Source organism: Fulmarus glacialis, unplaced genomic scaffold, assembly GCF_000690835.1.
Source record: "Fulmarus glacialis isolate BGI_N327 unplaced genomic scaffold, ASM69083v1 scaffold30652, whole genome shotgun sequence".
Lineage (NCBI taxonomy): Eukaryota > Metazoa > Chordata > Aves > Procellariiformes > Procellariidae > Fulmarus > Fulmarus glacialis.
The window spans coordinates 5,050-16,731 of record NW_009197676.1 but is presented as its reverse complement, the minus strand read 5'-3'; the positions used below and the strand labels follow the sequence as shown (position 1 = coordinate 16,731).

The 11,682-nt window shown below is 38.1% G+C and overlaps 1 protein-coding gene across 1 annotated transcript; it reads left to right on the top strand.

Moving 5' to 3' along the window:
* Positions 1 to 1,759: 1,759 nt before the first annotated feature.
* On the top strand, positions 1,760 to 11,316 carry HNRNPU (heterogeneous nuclear ribonucleoprotein U (scaffold attachment factor A)). The gene is made up of 11 exons (XM_009572637.1): positions 1,760 to 1,918; positions 3,479 to 3,578; positions 4,683 to 4,795; positions 5,224 to 5,487; positions 5,741 to 5,860; positions 6,366 to 6,494; positions 6,865 to 7,033; positions 7,561 to 7,800; positions 8,253 to 8,455; positions 9,558 to 9,629; positions 10,039 to 11,316. The coding sequence occupies exons 1-11, from the start codon at positions 1,760 to 1,762 to the stop codon at positions 10,090 to 10,092; spliced, it is 1,623 nt and encodes a 540-aa protein (XP_009570932.1). The 3' UTR covers positions 10,093 to 11,316.
* The last annotated feature ends 366 nt before the right edge of the window (positions 11,317 to 11,682 follow it).

Sequence of the window (11,682 nt, the reverse complement as noted above, 5' to 3'; positions counted from 1 at the left end):
GTAGAAACTGAAAAATACTTAGAAACAGTGGGGGTTTTCTTGAGGCAGATTATAAACATTACTATTACTGTGATGTACCATGACTGGGGCAAATTTGACAGTTGTATTCTTGAGGGTAAGTATAAGGACTTAGTGCAGTATTAAAAAAACTTAAATAAGTGGTGCTTGAACTTGTTGGATTTGTAAAGTGCCGTGGAAGGAAAGCTTAAATTTTGGCATTATCTGGCATATTTGCTAGTAGTTCTAGGTGTTTTTTTCCTGAGAAATGTTTTTAAATGGAAGGAGGTATTAGTTTACAGACACATAAATTGCTGAATATGCCATCCTTGGCATTTCGGTAACTAAATCTCAAGTTTCTAGCTGCCAACCTGGTGAGTAACCACCTTTGTGGGAGCTTCTGATTTTCCCAATAACTGAGTAGTAGCTACTCTTCATTATTATTATTTCTAGTAGAAAGTTTTGTTACTGGACGAACTTTGTGATTTAGTTTAAAGTGTCGACAGACTGCTTGGAGATCAGAATCAAACACAGCTTTAAGACTGAATTGTGTAACAACTTGGCACTCTCTTTTCATAATGATCCAGACGTATAAGAGGTTTAGCACTCTTAAGGGCTTTTTATTACCTGTGTCTTACAAGGAACTGTAACTTTAAATTCTGTTCTCATTTGTTGTTCTACAAGTAACCTACACAGGTGGGTTTCTTCTGTATGATTTTATCTCGTTTTCATGCAACAAAAGAAGTACTAATGAGAAAACACTTCGATCGCAAATATTGCAATTGCAACTGCGGATGGCTTTATGCAGACAAAACAAGATCTCATGCATGAGAGTTACCAGTAATACAAGGGAAGACGGCATTTTAGTGTACTCCGGCAGCATGCAGATTGGCAGAAGAACTCACTGCTTGCTAATTTTGCTCCTTTCTTGTAACTGTCAAATAGGTTTGGAGTTTCTTCAATGGATTCCTCGCTCTGGGGAATTCACGTGCTATATCCTGCACCTCATGTTACCATTTTGCATTGTCTTTTTGAAACCTACTAGAAGATTAATTTGAAACTTCACGGTGCTGCAGCTCTGAAGATGTCTGTAAAACAAAGGTTTCACTTAAGTTCTTAGAGTGATAGGTGAATTCAAAGTGCAGATCGTGTTACTTGGGTGAAGTAGGTTCTCTTACCACATTCTGCATGCTTAACCTATCTGCGTTTGACTTAACTGACTTCATTTTAATTGGCTTAATCTAATTGGACTTGCTAAATGACTATATTAACCAAAGACAGTACTACATTCAGTACTTAAACAAAAATACTTGTGTTCCTATTTACTTCTCGGCTGTCCTTAGGTTTGGGCATAAGGGGTAAGGTAAGAAGGCTTCAAAGAAAGATGTCTAGCAAATAGTGCAAAAAGCATGATGGAGATTTCTTTGCTCTGTATTGATGGAAATATCTCAGGTAACTGACCTAAAAGGTTCAAATAGATGAGATGAAATTCAAGTTTCTAAGCAGATGGAAAAAATAGAGGGAATTTGGTGATAGAAGTGAAGATGGCACCTTGAAAATTATTCTTGTTAGCTAGCTTTTCATAAGATTTTTGGCTGAGCTTCAGGCTGCAGCTCTATCTAGGCATGTGTTCAGTTGCTTTCCTGAAAGATGCTAAGCACTTGCTAGCAGTTTGTCTTGAAAATCACCTTTGAAAGCTGAAATCACCTTTAATGCGTAAAATTGGACAGCTGTGCTTTATTTTGTAATAAGAGTAAACAGAATGATTTTTATGTTAACAGATAACTGTGACCTGCATTTTAAAATCTCAAGAGACCGGTTTAGTGCTTCCTCTCTGACCATGGAAAGCTTTGCTTTCCTTTGGGCTGGAGGGAGGGCCTCCTATGGAGTTTCTAAAGGCAAAGTCTGCTTTGAGATGAAGGTGAGTTAAATTGATGTTTTATGGGAGACTGTTTTGCATGCTTAAATACAATACTGTTTATACTTGTCAGGTTTGTTTTGTACTTAGTTGAAACTAATTCAGGTGAACAGAGCTTTCAGAAGGCCTTCTCTTATGAGCCTGTGAAATGGTTCTTGGTAAAAGATGGCTCAATTTGCAAAACAGCTTCCTTTTTTTATAAGAACTTCCATTTAACAACAACAACAAAAAAGCAGCTTGCATTTGCCCTGAATGTGTAACTTCCGGTCTCATTTTTGAACCAAGAATTTTATTTGGCACCTCATGCATCAACACTTAGAAGAATTTTGCTTGTACTTTCTGAAGATTACAGAAAGCTTGGCTTTTTTTTTTTTAAAGGGATATAAATTATCCCAGCAGCCCTTTTTTCTGTTCCTACTTAGTCTGTGAGTTTGACCTGCTCTAAGCAGGGATTTGGACTGGATGACCTCCAGAGGTCCCTTCCAACCTGAACAATTCTGACTTGTGTATGCAGTGAATCTGAGTATTTAGCAGGTACTTGAATTTTGAGAGCAAGGGTTCTCCTAAAGGGTAAGAATGGCAAAGAGCAATTGGCCTTGTAATAAACAGGTTTCTCCAACTTGTTGATGAAAGAGTAACAGGAGGCATAAAGCTTGATTTTTTTTTTTTTTTTTTTTTTTTTGACTTAGTGATGTTAAAGCCTTCTTTGCATATGATGTGCCTGTGTATATATATGCTTACTCTGTTCTCTTCCTCTAGTACTTTCAAATCTAACCACTACCATGAGGAGTGGGTAGAGATCCCGTTCTCCATGCTCTTACATTGAATGATTTCTGTGCCTGTTGGTATCTATAACTTTGGAAGGCCAATGGGGTGAAACTGATGTCAGTATTTATTGCCCTGTTCACTTTCAAATAAGTTTCACCTTGGTCACCTGACTCCCTTAGTTGTGGAAACTGGTAGTATACTGATCAGTTTTTCACTTTAGTTTGGTGAAATTTGTAAAGGCAGTTAGAAAATAGCTGGTTGCCTACAGATTCCAGTGCTTTTAGGTGGTTTTTTGGAATCTGGTTATGTTGTTTGGAAGCTGGCAACTTGCCCAGGAAGTCTGCTTACTGTAGAAAGGGATGAGTGTAATATTTTCCCCAGTCTGTGTAAAGCAATTTTTTTTTACCCATTACCACATTTTATTGGCAAAGTAATTTACTGTTAATCCGAACTTTATGGCGATTAGTTTTTGAAAATACATATACATCTTGTTTGTAACTTTAATAGAGTATCAAAAGGATTAAGGCTTTTGGCCACTGAGAGGGACTGCTATGACAAAGTGCTTTGAAGGTGTATGGTATCTTGCATCTTCATTGCTCAGTCAGGAAATGTAACTGTTTAGTGATTGGCTTGTGATTTCACATACTTAAGCGTGTTTTATTTTTGCAGAAGGTGATTACTCAGACTTAGCAAAGATTTAACCAAAGTGTAAAGGTTCCAGATGTGACATCTGTGTTTCCATCTTGTTAGTGTCTAATAAATACTACATACCTTTTAATGAAAAATTTAAAATAGGTTACAGAAAAGATTCCTGTTAAACACCTGTATACAAAAGACATTGACATACATGAAGTGCGAGTTGGCTGGTCACTGAACACAAGCGGGATGTTGCTTGGTAAGACTTAAACATTTGATTACTTTTGTATTACTTATTGTGTACGTGGTTGAAGTTTTTATGTAATTTTTTCTTAAGCAGATGGGAAAAGCTCAGTGATTGTAGTCCATGTGTTCTGAAAAGTGGTCTTAACTTGAATCATTCACTGGACATGGTGTGAGAAAGTTTATTACGGGGAGCAAATAAAGTACTTAAGTATTCAGGCCTGTAAGGATTATGTGATTTGAGAGTTAATTCTTTCAGTGGTCAAGTATGGGTTGTGGAGAAGTCTTGAAGACCTGACACAATTAAGGACTTCTGCTTTTCGTGTAGTGTCATAAGTAGGAAAAGGGGGTTTTGCATCCCCCCCCCCCTTTTTTTTTTTAAAGGGTGGGGCATGGTATAAGACTTAACCAGTGAAGAATTCCTGGATAACTACATTATCATTCTTTTGGCCTGGGGGGCGAATACCTCGTTTCTGAAAGTAGCTAGAAAGAAAGAAGTACAACTTCATTAGATACATGGGAACTGATTATAATGGTATTTATAATTACACCTGCTGCTGAGACACATCTTTGTGGGAAATGTATATGAATTGGTATGTTCTGACATCAACAGCAGCTTTCTAGTTAAGTACTTAAGTTCCACCTGAGTCCTTGTGTTTTGACACTTCCTGTTAGCTTGTTCCTTGCAGCTTCATCCTCAGCTGTTGCATAGGCTGAATGTCTGCTAAACTCCCTTTAAAATGGGGAGGGGTAAGTGCTACTGGAGACTAAAGTCAGAAAGCCTTTCTGACTAACTACATTACAGGTATACTGGTGCATAATCAGGTCTTCGGAGTTTAAAAATACTTGGTCATGTCTTTATTTGGCTTTATGTCAATGTGAATCTGGAACCAGCAGCATAAGGCTCTTAAAACTGGGATGGGGGAAACACTGCTGTTTCATCTCAAGCAAGAGTATTTGAATACAAGAACGAGCTGTAGCTGTTTGGGGGTCATAGCTTGTTTTGGCATTAATAAAAACACTCTGAACAGCAGCTTACTTAAGTAGCTGTAAAGTGATTATATTTCTAAAAGGTAAGGTGACAATGCCGATTTCTAATCAGTTTAAACTATTTCTTCAGGTGAAGAAGAATTTTCTTATGGGTATTCTCTAAAAGGAATAAAGACATGCAATTGTGAGACAGAAGACTTTGGTGAGAAGTTTGATGAAAATGATGTGATTGGATGTTTTGCTGTAAGTTTTCACTTAATATTTTCTTCTGAGGGAAAACATAATTGAATTTTTAGACTGCTTTGTGAGAAGCAGTAAACCAAATACAGAAAAACTTTGAGCAAGACAAATTGTTTAACATAGGGAGGAGGCAGAAATAGCAGGTATTATCAACAGTGACTGCTGTGAACATGTTACGATTTCTTATTCACAGACAAATATCGTTAAAGCCTTTTTAAAAAAAATCAGATCTTAAACGAGGTGATAATTGAAGTAACTCATTTTAAGAGAAAGCTTTTAAGTAGTTCCTTTATGATATAACAGTTACAGAAGTTGAGTGAATATAGTTACAGAAGTTGAGTGAATATAGCCAATATAGTGAAATGACTAATACAACTTCATAGAGCGACGTGAGTAATTTTATCCAAACTAATGCTTTGTTTGAAAACCAGAATTTTGATGGTGATGAAGTGGAACTTTCGTATTCCAAGAATGGACAAGAGCTTGGTGTTGCATTCAAAATAAGTAAGGAAGTTCTTGATGGGCGGCCACTCTTCCCACATGTTCTCTGCCATAACTGTGCAGTTGAGTTCAACTTTGGTCAGAAGGAGGAACCTTACTTTCCTGTACCTGAAGAGTATACCTTCATCCAGAAGGTCCCCCTGGAGGATAGGGTCCGAGGACCAAAGGGACCTGAGCAAAAGAAAGATTGTGAGGTAAGTTCCTTGTTGATAATTTCAAATTTGTTGAGATAGGTGAACAGAAGTGTTGGAGTTTAAGCAGACTATTAATACAACTCTCTGACCTTTTTGTTTGGGGGCTTTAATACTTGGTATCCCATGACTGTTCACTTTTCCCCCCCGACATTCCCATGCTCTCCACTCAGTTTCCATTAGGCTTGCTGGTCTAAGTTGCATATTAAAGAAAATCTTTGAACTAGTATCTCAAGTATAGAACCTGTCGTCATAGGTGGTAATGATGATTGGCTTGCCTGGAGCTGGCAAGACTACATGGGTTACCAAACATGCAGCAGCAAATCCTGGGAAATACAACATTCTGGGGACAAATACTATTATGGACAAAATGATGGTAAGTGATAACATGACATTTTATTTGTTGATATGTTAAAGACTTGCTGTAAATCCAAGGTCTTTGGCTGCCATGGGGTTCTTCTCTATCAAAGAAATCTAAGAAACTGGCTACTGGTCAGCTAGTGACCATTAAAGACTTAACTTGCTGAGCTGCTACTCATACATGGCACAGCAGGATTCTGAAGCTTTTTGTGGTACTGTATAAGTAGTAGTCAACTGTTGACTATCTAAGTATTTCTATTTCTCTTTGTATCACTGTCCTCAGAATAGAACATTTAGCTTTGAATTAGTAATGTGATGAGTATACTTTTGATACAGCTGTATTGATTCACCTAGATTCTTTGTTTATAAAAAACTGTCTTATGTAGGCTTTGGGAATTTCAAAGTTTGTAGCCATGGCCTTGAATTGAACAATCCTTGAAGCAAGTTGAAAAGCATTTAGCAAAGAAAAATGGCAGCCATGTGTATCAGGGCTACTTTAACTCTGGGAAATCTCTCTGTAGGTTGCAGGTTTTAAGCGGCAGATGGCGGACACTGGAAAACTTAACACACTGTTGCAGAGAGCTCCACAGTGTCTTGGAAAGTTCATTGAGATTGCAGCTCGAAAGAAGCGGAATTTCATTTTGGATCAGGTAGAAGCTTCAGTGAAAAATGGTTAAAGAAATTTGTTATAGGTTGTAGTGTAGTAATTAAATGGGATTAAAGTTACGTTGTAATAGCAGTTGTTTCACTTACTGACTTACTACTCATTCACGGGACACACAGTTGAGATATTACTACAAATGCTTGTCTGAACTTCTCTGGATTTATGGGATGTGGGAGGAATAGTGCTTTAACACGTGGATATGAGCTCGTAACTTTGCATTATGCAGCATCTTTATGTCCAGTTATTTGTAAACTTCATTGCAAGCTCTTGTAGAGGTGAAGTCTATACACCATAAGTTGACTTCCTTAACTCTTACAATGACAGCTACGTGTAGTAAGTTACTGCATTTTTTTCAGACAAATGTGTCTGCAGCTGCGCAGAGGAGAAAAATGTGCCTGTTTGCAGGCTTCCAGCGCAAAGCAGTTGTTGTTTGCCCAAAAGATGAAGACTACAAGCAAAGAACACAAAAGAAGGCAGAGGTGGAGGGAAAAGATCTTCCAGAGCATGCAGTTCTCAAAATGAAAGGCATGGAACATAATCCTATACTGTGTTTTAGGATGCTGAGTATCTGTTTAAAGGATTAAGTAAACGTGAAGTCTAAAAAATCACTTTATCTTAAACAGTTGTACTTAAACAAAACTGGAAGACTATTGTAACTTGTAGGACAACACTATATTGTGTTCCCTCTGCTGCAGTCCTTAACACTACTCAGTTATGCTGATATGCTTCATGCAGATGCACAAAGCTGTCTTGGCATAAAGTGCCCTATATAAGTGACATATTTGGCAGAAACTGGTATTCTGAGTGGAGGCTTATAAAAGAAAAAAAGATATAGGCAGAATGTTTTCAAGGTTTGGAACTGGCAACTCCATGAAGACATGTTTGTTTCTTTTGTCACTGTTACATTTCTTAAATGCTCAAATTATGTAATTTTGTCCCTATGCTGAGCGAATGCAGGGGGTGGGAGGAAGAATGGGAGAAAGGTGGTTAAATTACGGCTTTGATTGTAGCTGAATGTAGATGCTGAATACTCAGTGTTTTTGCAATTGTAGGGAACTTCACACTGCCAGAGGTAGCAGAATGTTTTGATGAAATAATCTATGTAGAGTTGCAAAAAGAAGAAGCTCAGAAGCTTTTGGAACAATATAAAGAAGAAAGTAAGAAATCTCTTCCGCCGGAAAAGAAACAGAACACTGGCTCAAAGAAGAACAAGAAGAGCAATAAAAATCAATTTAATAGGGGTCAGAGAGGTCGTGGAGGATTCAACATGCGGGGCAACTTCAGAGGAGGAGGTGAGCCTAGAAATAAGCCCGTAAATTTTGGAGGTTGCTGCTGCTGGGGAAGAATAAAAAAGCTGGTAGTACTTGCATTGCAATTATTATATAGTGGGAACCTTGATTTCAACTTCAGTAAGTTTAATGTATTAGTGCAAAGTTAATTGTCAGCCTTGAAAAGTGAGGATTGCCAAAATCCTGGTTTAGACTGTTCATGTGGTTTGAGGCACAGCTTTGAGTTTTTATGTTAGGTTTGTTGTTCGCTTGTGTACCAGGGTGTATTGGGGGGGTAGTGCGTGGTTAAATTACCTTTTTTCACTCTGACCAGATGACTTAATCTTTGCATTGGAAATTTTGCACTGAATTTGGACATCTTGTTTCTGTACCATTGTTATTTTGAACATTAATCTTAATGTAAGAAATATTTAAGACCTAACAATTACTTGATTGAAGTAACTCTCTTCCTGCAGTCCCTGGCAATCGTGGTGGATACAACAGGAGGGGAGGCAACATGCCTCAGCGAGGTGGTGGAGGTGGCGGTGGTGGCGGTGGCAGCAGTGGTGCAATTGGCTACCCATATCCTCGTGGCCCTGTCTTTCCAAGCAGAGGTGGCTACTCGAACAGAGGAAACTATAACAGAGGTGGAATGCCCAACAGGGGAAACTACAACCAGGTGATGCTTTTGGGGGGATTTATTAGTTGAACTCCAGTACTTTGGATGATGTTGTTTGAAAGGTTTGGTGGCTGCGAATAGCCGAATACTTAGTTGTGGTGCCACACTAATCCCACACTAAAAGGCCTAGCTTTCTAGTTTAGTGTGTGTGCCCAGAGCTCTGAATGTTGCAGAAGTTCTGATGCTGACGTGGGGTTTCCATGTTAAGACTGTACCTCTCTGTCCTGTTACAGAGGAAGATTTCTAGGGCATGTGTGTGAAGGCTTGTGTTTGATTTTTCTTTCTTTTTTTTGCGTGTGGTTTTTTTCCTCCAAATAGTAGTAACCGTTGCTTGGCCTTAGGGTCAAGGTGTATTTATCAAGTGTTTGGGGGACTTTCTGGAAATGGCTCTGGAGAGTGTCTTTGTTTTGATGTCTGGTATCAAACACAACTAGTAAAAACATACTAGCCTAGGTCTTAACTGGTGGAGTATCAGTGAAAGTATTTGAAAACATGATTTGGATTACTGAGGAGCCAGCAGATGGAGCCCAAGCTAGTAAATATGGCTCAGGTTTGTCTAATACTGACAAACAGGGGAAATACAATATTTTATCTACTAGTATCAATGTCCCTTTTTTGTACCATAACTTCTGTTGGAAGTTTTGTGGACTAGCTCTTCTATTTTCAGTTGTATGACCCATATCCTTTTGTCTGATCAGATAACACATCCTTGTAGCAACTACAGCCTTTCCTAACTAAAAATAGGCAAGCTCTTGTATTTTTAGTTGTCCTGGTGCAGTTTAGCAGCTGGAAATAGGGTGAGTCAAAACTGGATTAGCCAGCTTTCCAGACCACTGGCAACAGCAGTTTGAGCTGGCTTATTAATTCTGAGGTTCTTGCCCCATGTTTAAGAAGCAGTTTCTTGGAGGGGGAGGCTTTTGGTATTCTAGTGTTTTTCAGGGAGGTTTGTTTTTTTTTTTTTTTTTAACCTGGGCCTGATTCCTTGTATTTGAAAGATTCTATATGGTACGTGATATTTTGGTGGTAATAGAAAGATTGGTATTAGTACACTTCTGAAAAATCTGTATAGATGAAGTGGTTAAAAACTGTTGTCCTCTTGCAGAACTTCAGAGGAAGGGGAAATAATCGTGGCTACAAAAACCAATCTCAGGGCTACAACCAGTGGCAGCAGGGTGTAAGTAGTCATAACTACCTTTTCACTGATTTGTTAACTTGAATGTTTCAAAACGCTGTCTGGAATAATTGGATGTGTAATCAAAACTGGGTAGCAAAATCTTTTAATGCCAGGTAATACTACTATAAATAGTTTTCTGTGCAAAACTTCATCTGGCTTGATGGTCTTGATATATCAAATATCAGCTATGGCTTATTGGTCTTAATGGTACGTAGTATTTCGCTTCACATTACTACTGTGGGGTGAACTTAACTGCCTTCAGTTGTTCAGGAACTTGCTGCTGTTTGAGAGGACTTTAATCTGCTCAAGTTCCAGGAGAACTAGATGTTTGTTAAACACTTTTTTTTGTAAGAAATGTAATCATTATGTGATTACGGGTTAAAATTAACTATTTATCCATTTATTGCAGCAATTCTGGGGTCAGAAGCCATGGAGTCAGCATTATCACCAAGGATATTATTGAATACCCAAATAAATGAACTGATACATATTTCTCCAAAACCTTCACAAGAAGTCGACTGTTTTCTTTAGTAGGCTAACTTTTTAAACATTCCACAAGAGGAAGTGCCTGCGGGTTCCTTTTTTAGAAGCTTTGTGGGTTGATTTTTTTCTTTTCTTTTTTTGTACATTTTTAATTGCAGTTTTAAAGTGATTCGTAAGAGAACCTCAGCATTGTGCACGATAAGAGAATGTGTCAGTATTTCAGGGTTCTACATTTTATCTGTAAAATGTGACTTTTTTTTTACCACAACAAAAGTAAAACGTTGCTTTGTACCTGGTGTCTTTTTATTAAAAAATTTTCTCCTTTTTCCCCATCCCCCAATTTCTAAGAAACAGTCGTGAGTCATGTCACAATACGATAGAAATGTTAGCAACCAGATTCGTACGGAGGCTCCTTAGTAGCCCTCATGAATACCACGAGAGATCATGTAAAGCTCCATATTACACTCCATCCTCTCTATGAAGCTTCTGGGTGGGGAGGGGAGGAGGGGGAGGTGAAAGTTTCTGGCAATAACTAGGACTTTTTTGTAACATTTGGAACTCAGTGAGATGTTGGGGCAAAGAGGAAATCTGGGGCTAAATAGAGAAGGTGGAGTGTATGTCGAAGCTCTTAAAGTTGTAAAACTTGGTTGCATTATTTGTGGAGGCTCAAACTTGTGAAGGTACAACACCATAATTTCTTTTCCATTTGTTCTGCATTTTGATTCTGAAAAGAAGCTGGCTTTGCCCATTTCTTATTAAACAAAACTTGTTGTAAATCCAGTTGTCTAATGGGATCTATATGAAGTTAGCTGTGTGTTTCCCCACAAAATACTGTATACCTAGTGTGCTTGTAGTAGTTACTCCACCATTTTGTAAGCTAATGAAACTGTGAGTCACCCATTTTATATCTAATTTTTAATCATGTCAATTCTCAAATGGGTGTATCTCCTTAGCCTGCTGATTCCTTTTCTCTTTAAAGAAAGTAGGTGGAGAAATTTAACTCTAGACGTTTGTTTGCAATAAAATAAATTCATTTTACTCTTGTTTTGGGATTGTTGCCATCAAGGTCTAAAATCCCTTTAAGGCTATAAAGAGGAAGAGAATGTATGAAAGCGATGATGTTGGACAGTTTTAAACTCGTTACTGTGTACATGCTGAAATACTTGTGTTTCTTTAAAAATCTAAACTGGTGGTTGCTCTGTTAGAGATATCACATGTATAATCTCACGATTTAACATGGTTATATGTAAAGGGCAAAAGTCTTTTGAGTTGCGCTTGCATCATGTAAATCCATTTAACCTATTTATTGTAAAATAGTCATTAGGGAAGGAGAGGGGGAAGAAACTGGACAGGGGCTAGGACAGAAGGAGGGTTGTCACAGAGAATGAATCCTGGAGCTGAACAGAGCGCTTCAATTTGTTTTAACCGCTATTTTGTTCAGATTTATGCTTTTGTAAAATTGTAGTGGCAATGTTAGCTAATAATTTCGTTGCATTTTAATGCCGTGAGACAGGAGAGAGATGTAACCATCGTAAGTCGGACTCGTGGTATACATGTGAAAACACATGTC

Excerpts from the sequence above, each read along its gene's own strand:
- HNRNPU (XM_009572637.1), top strand. The coding sequence starts at position 1,760 with ATGATTTTTATGTTAACAGATAACTGTGACCTGCATTTTAAAATCTCA. Across the intron at positions 3,579-4,682 it reads CACAAGCGGGATGTTGCTTG|GTGAAGAAGAATTTTCTTAT; the intron begins GTAAGACTTAAA and ends CTATTTCTTCAG. Across the intron at positions 8,456-9,557 it reads ACAGGGGAAACTACAACCAG|AACTTCAGAGGAAGGGGAAA; the intron begins GTGATGCTTTTG and ends GTCCTCTTGCAG.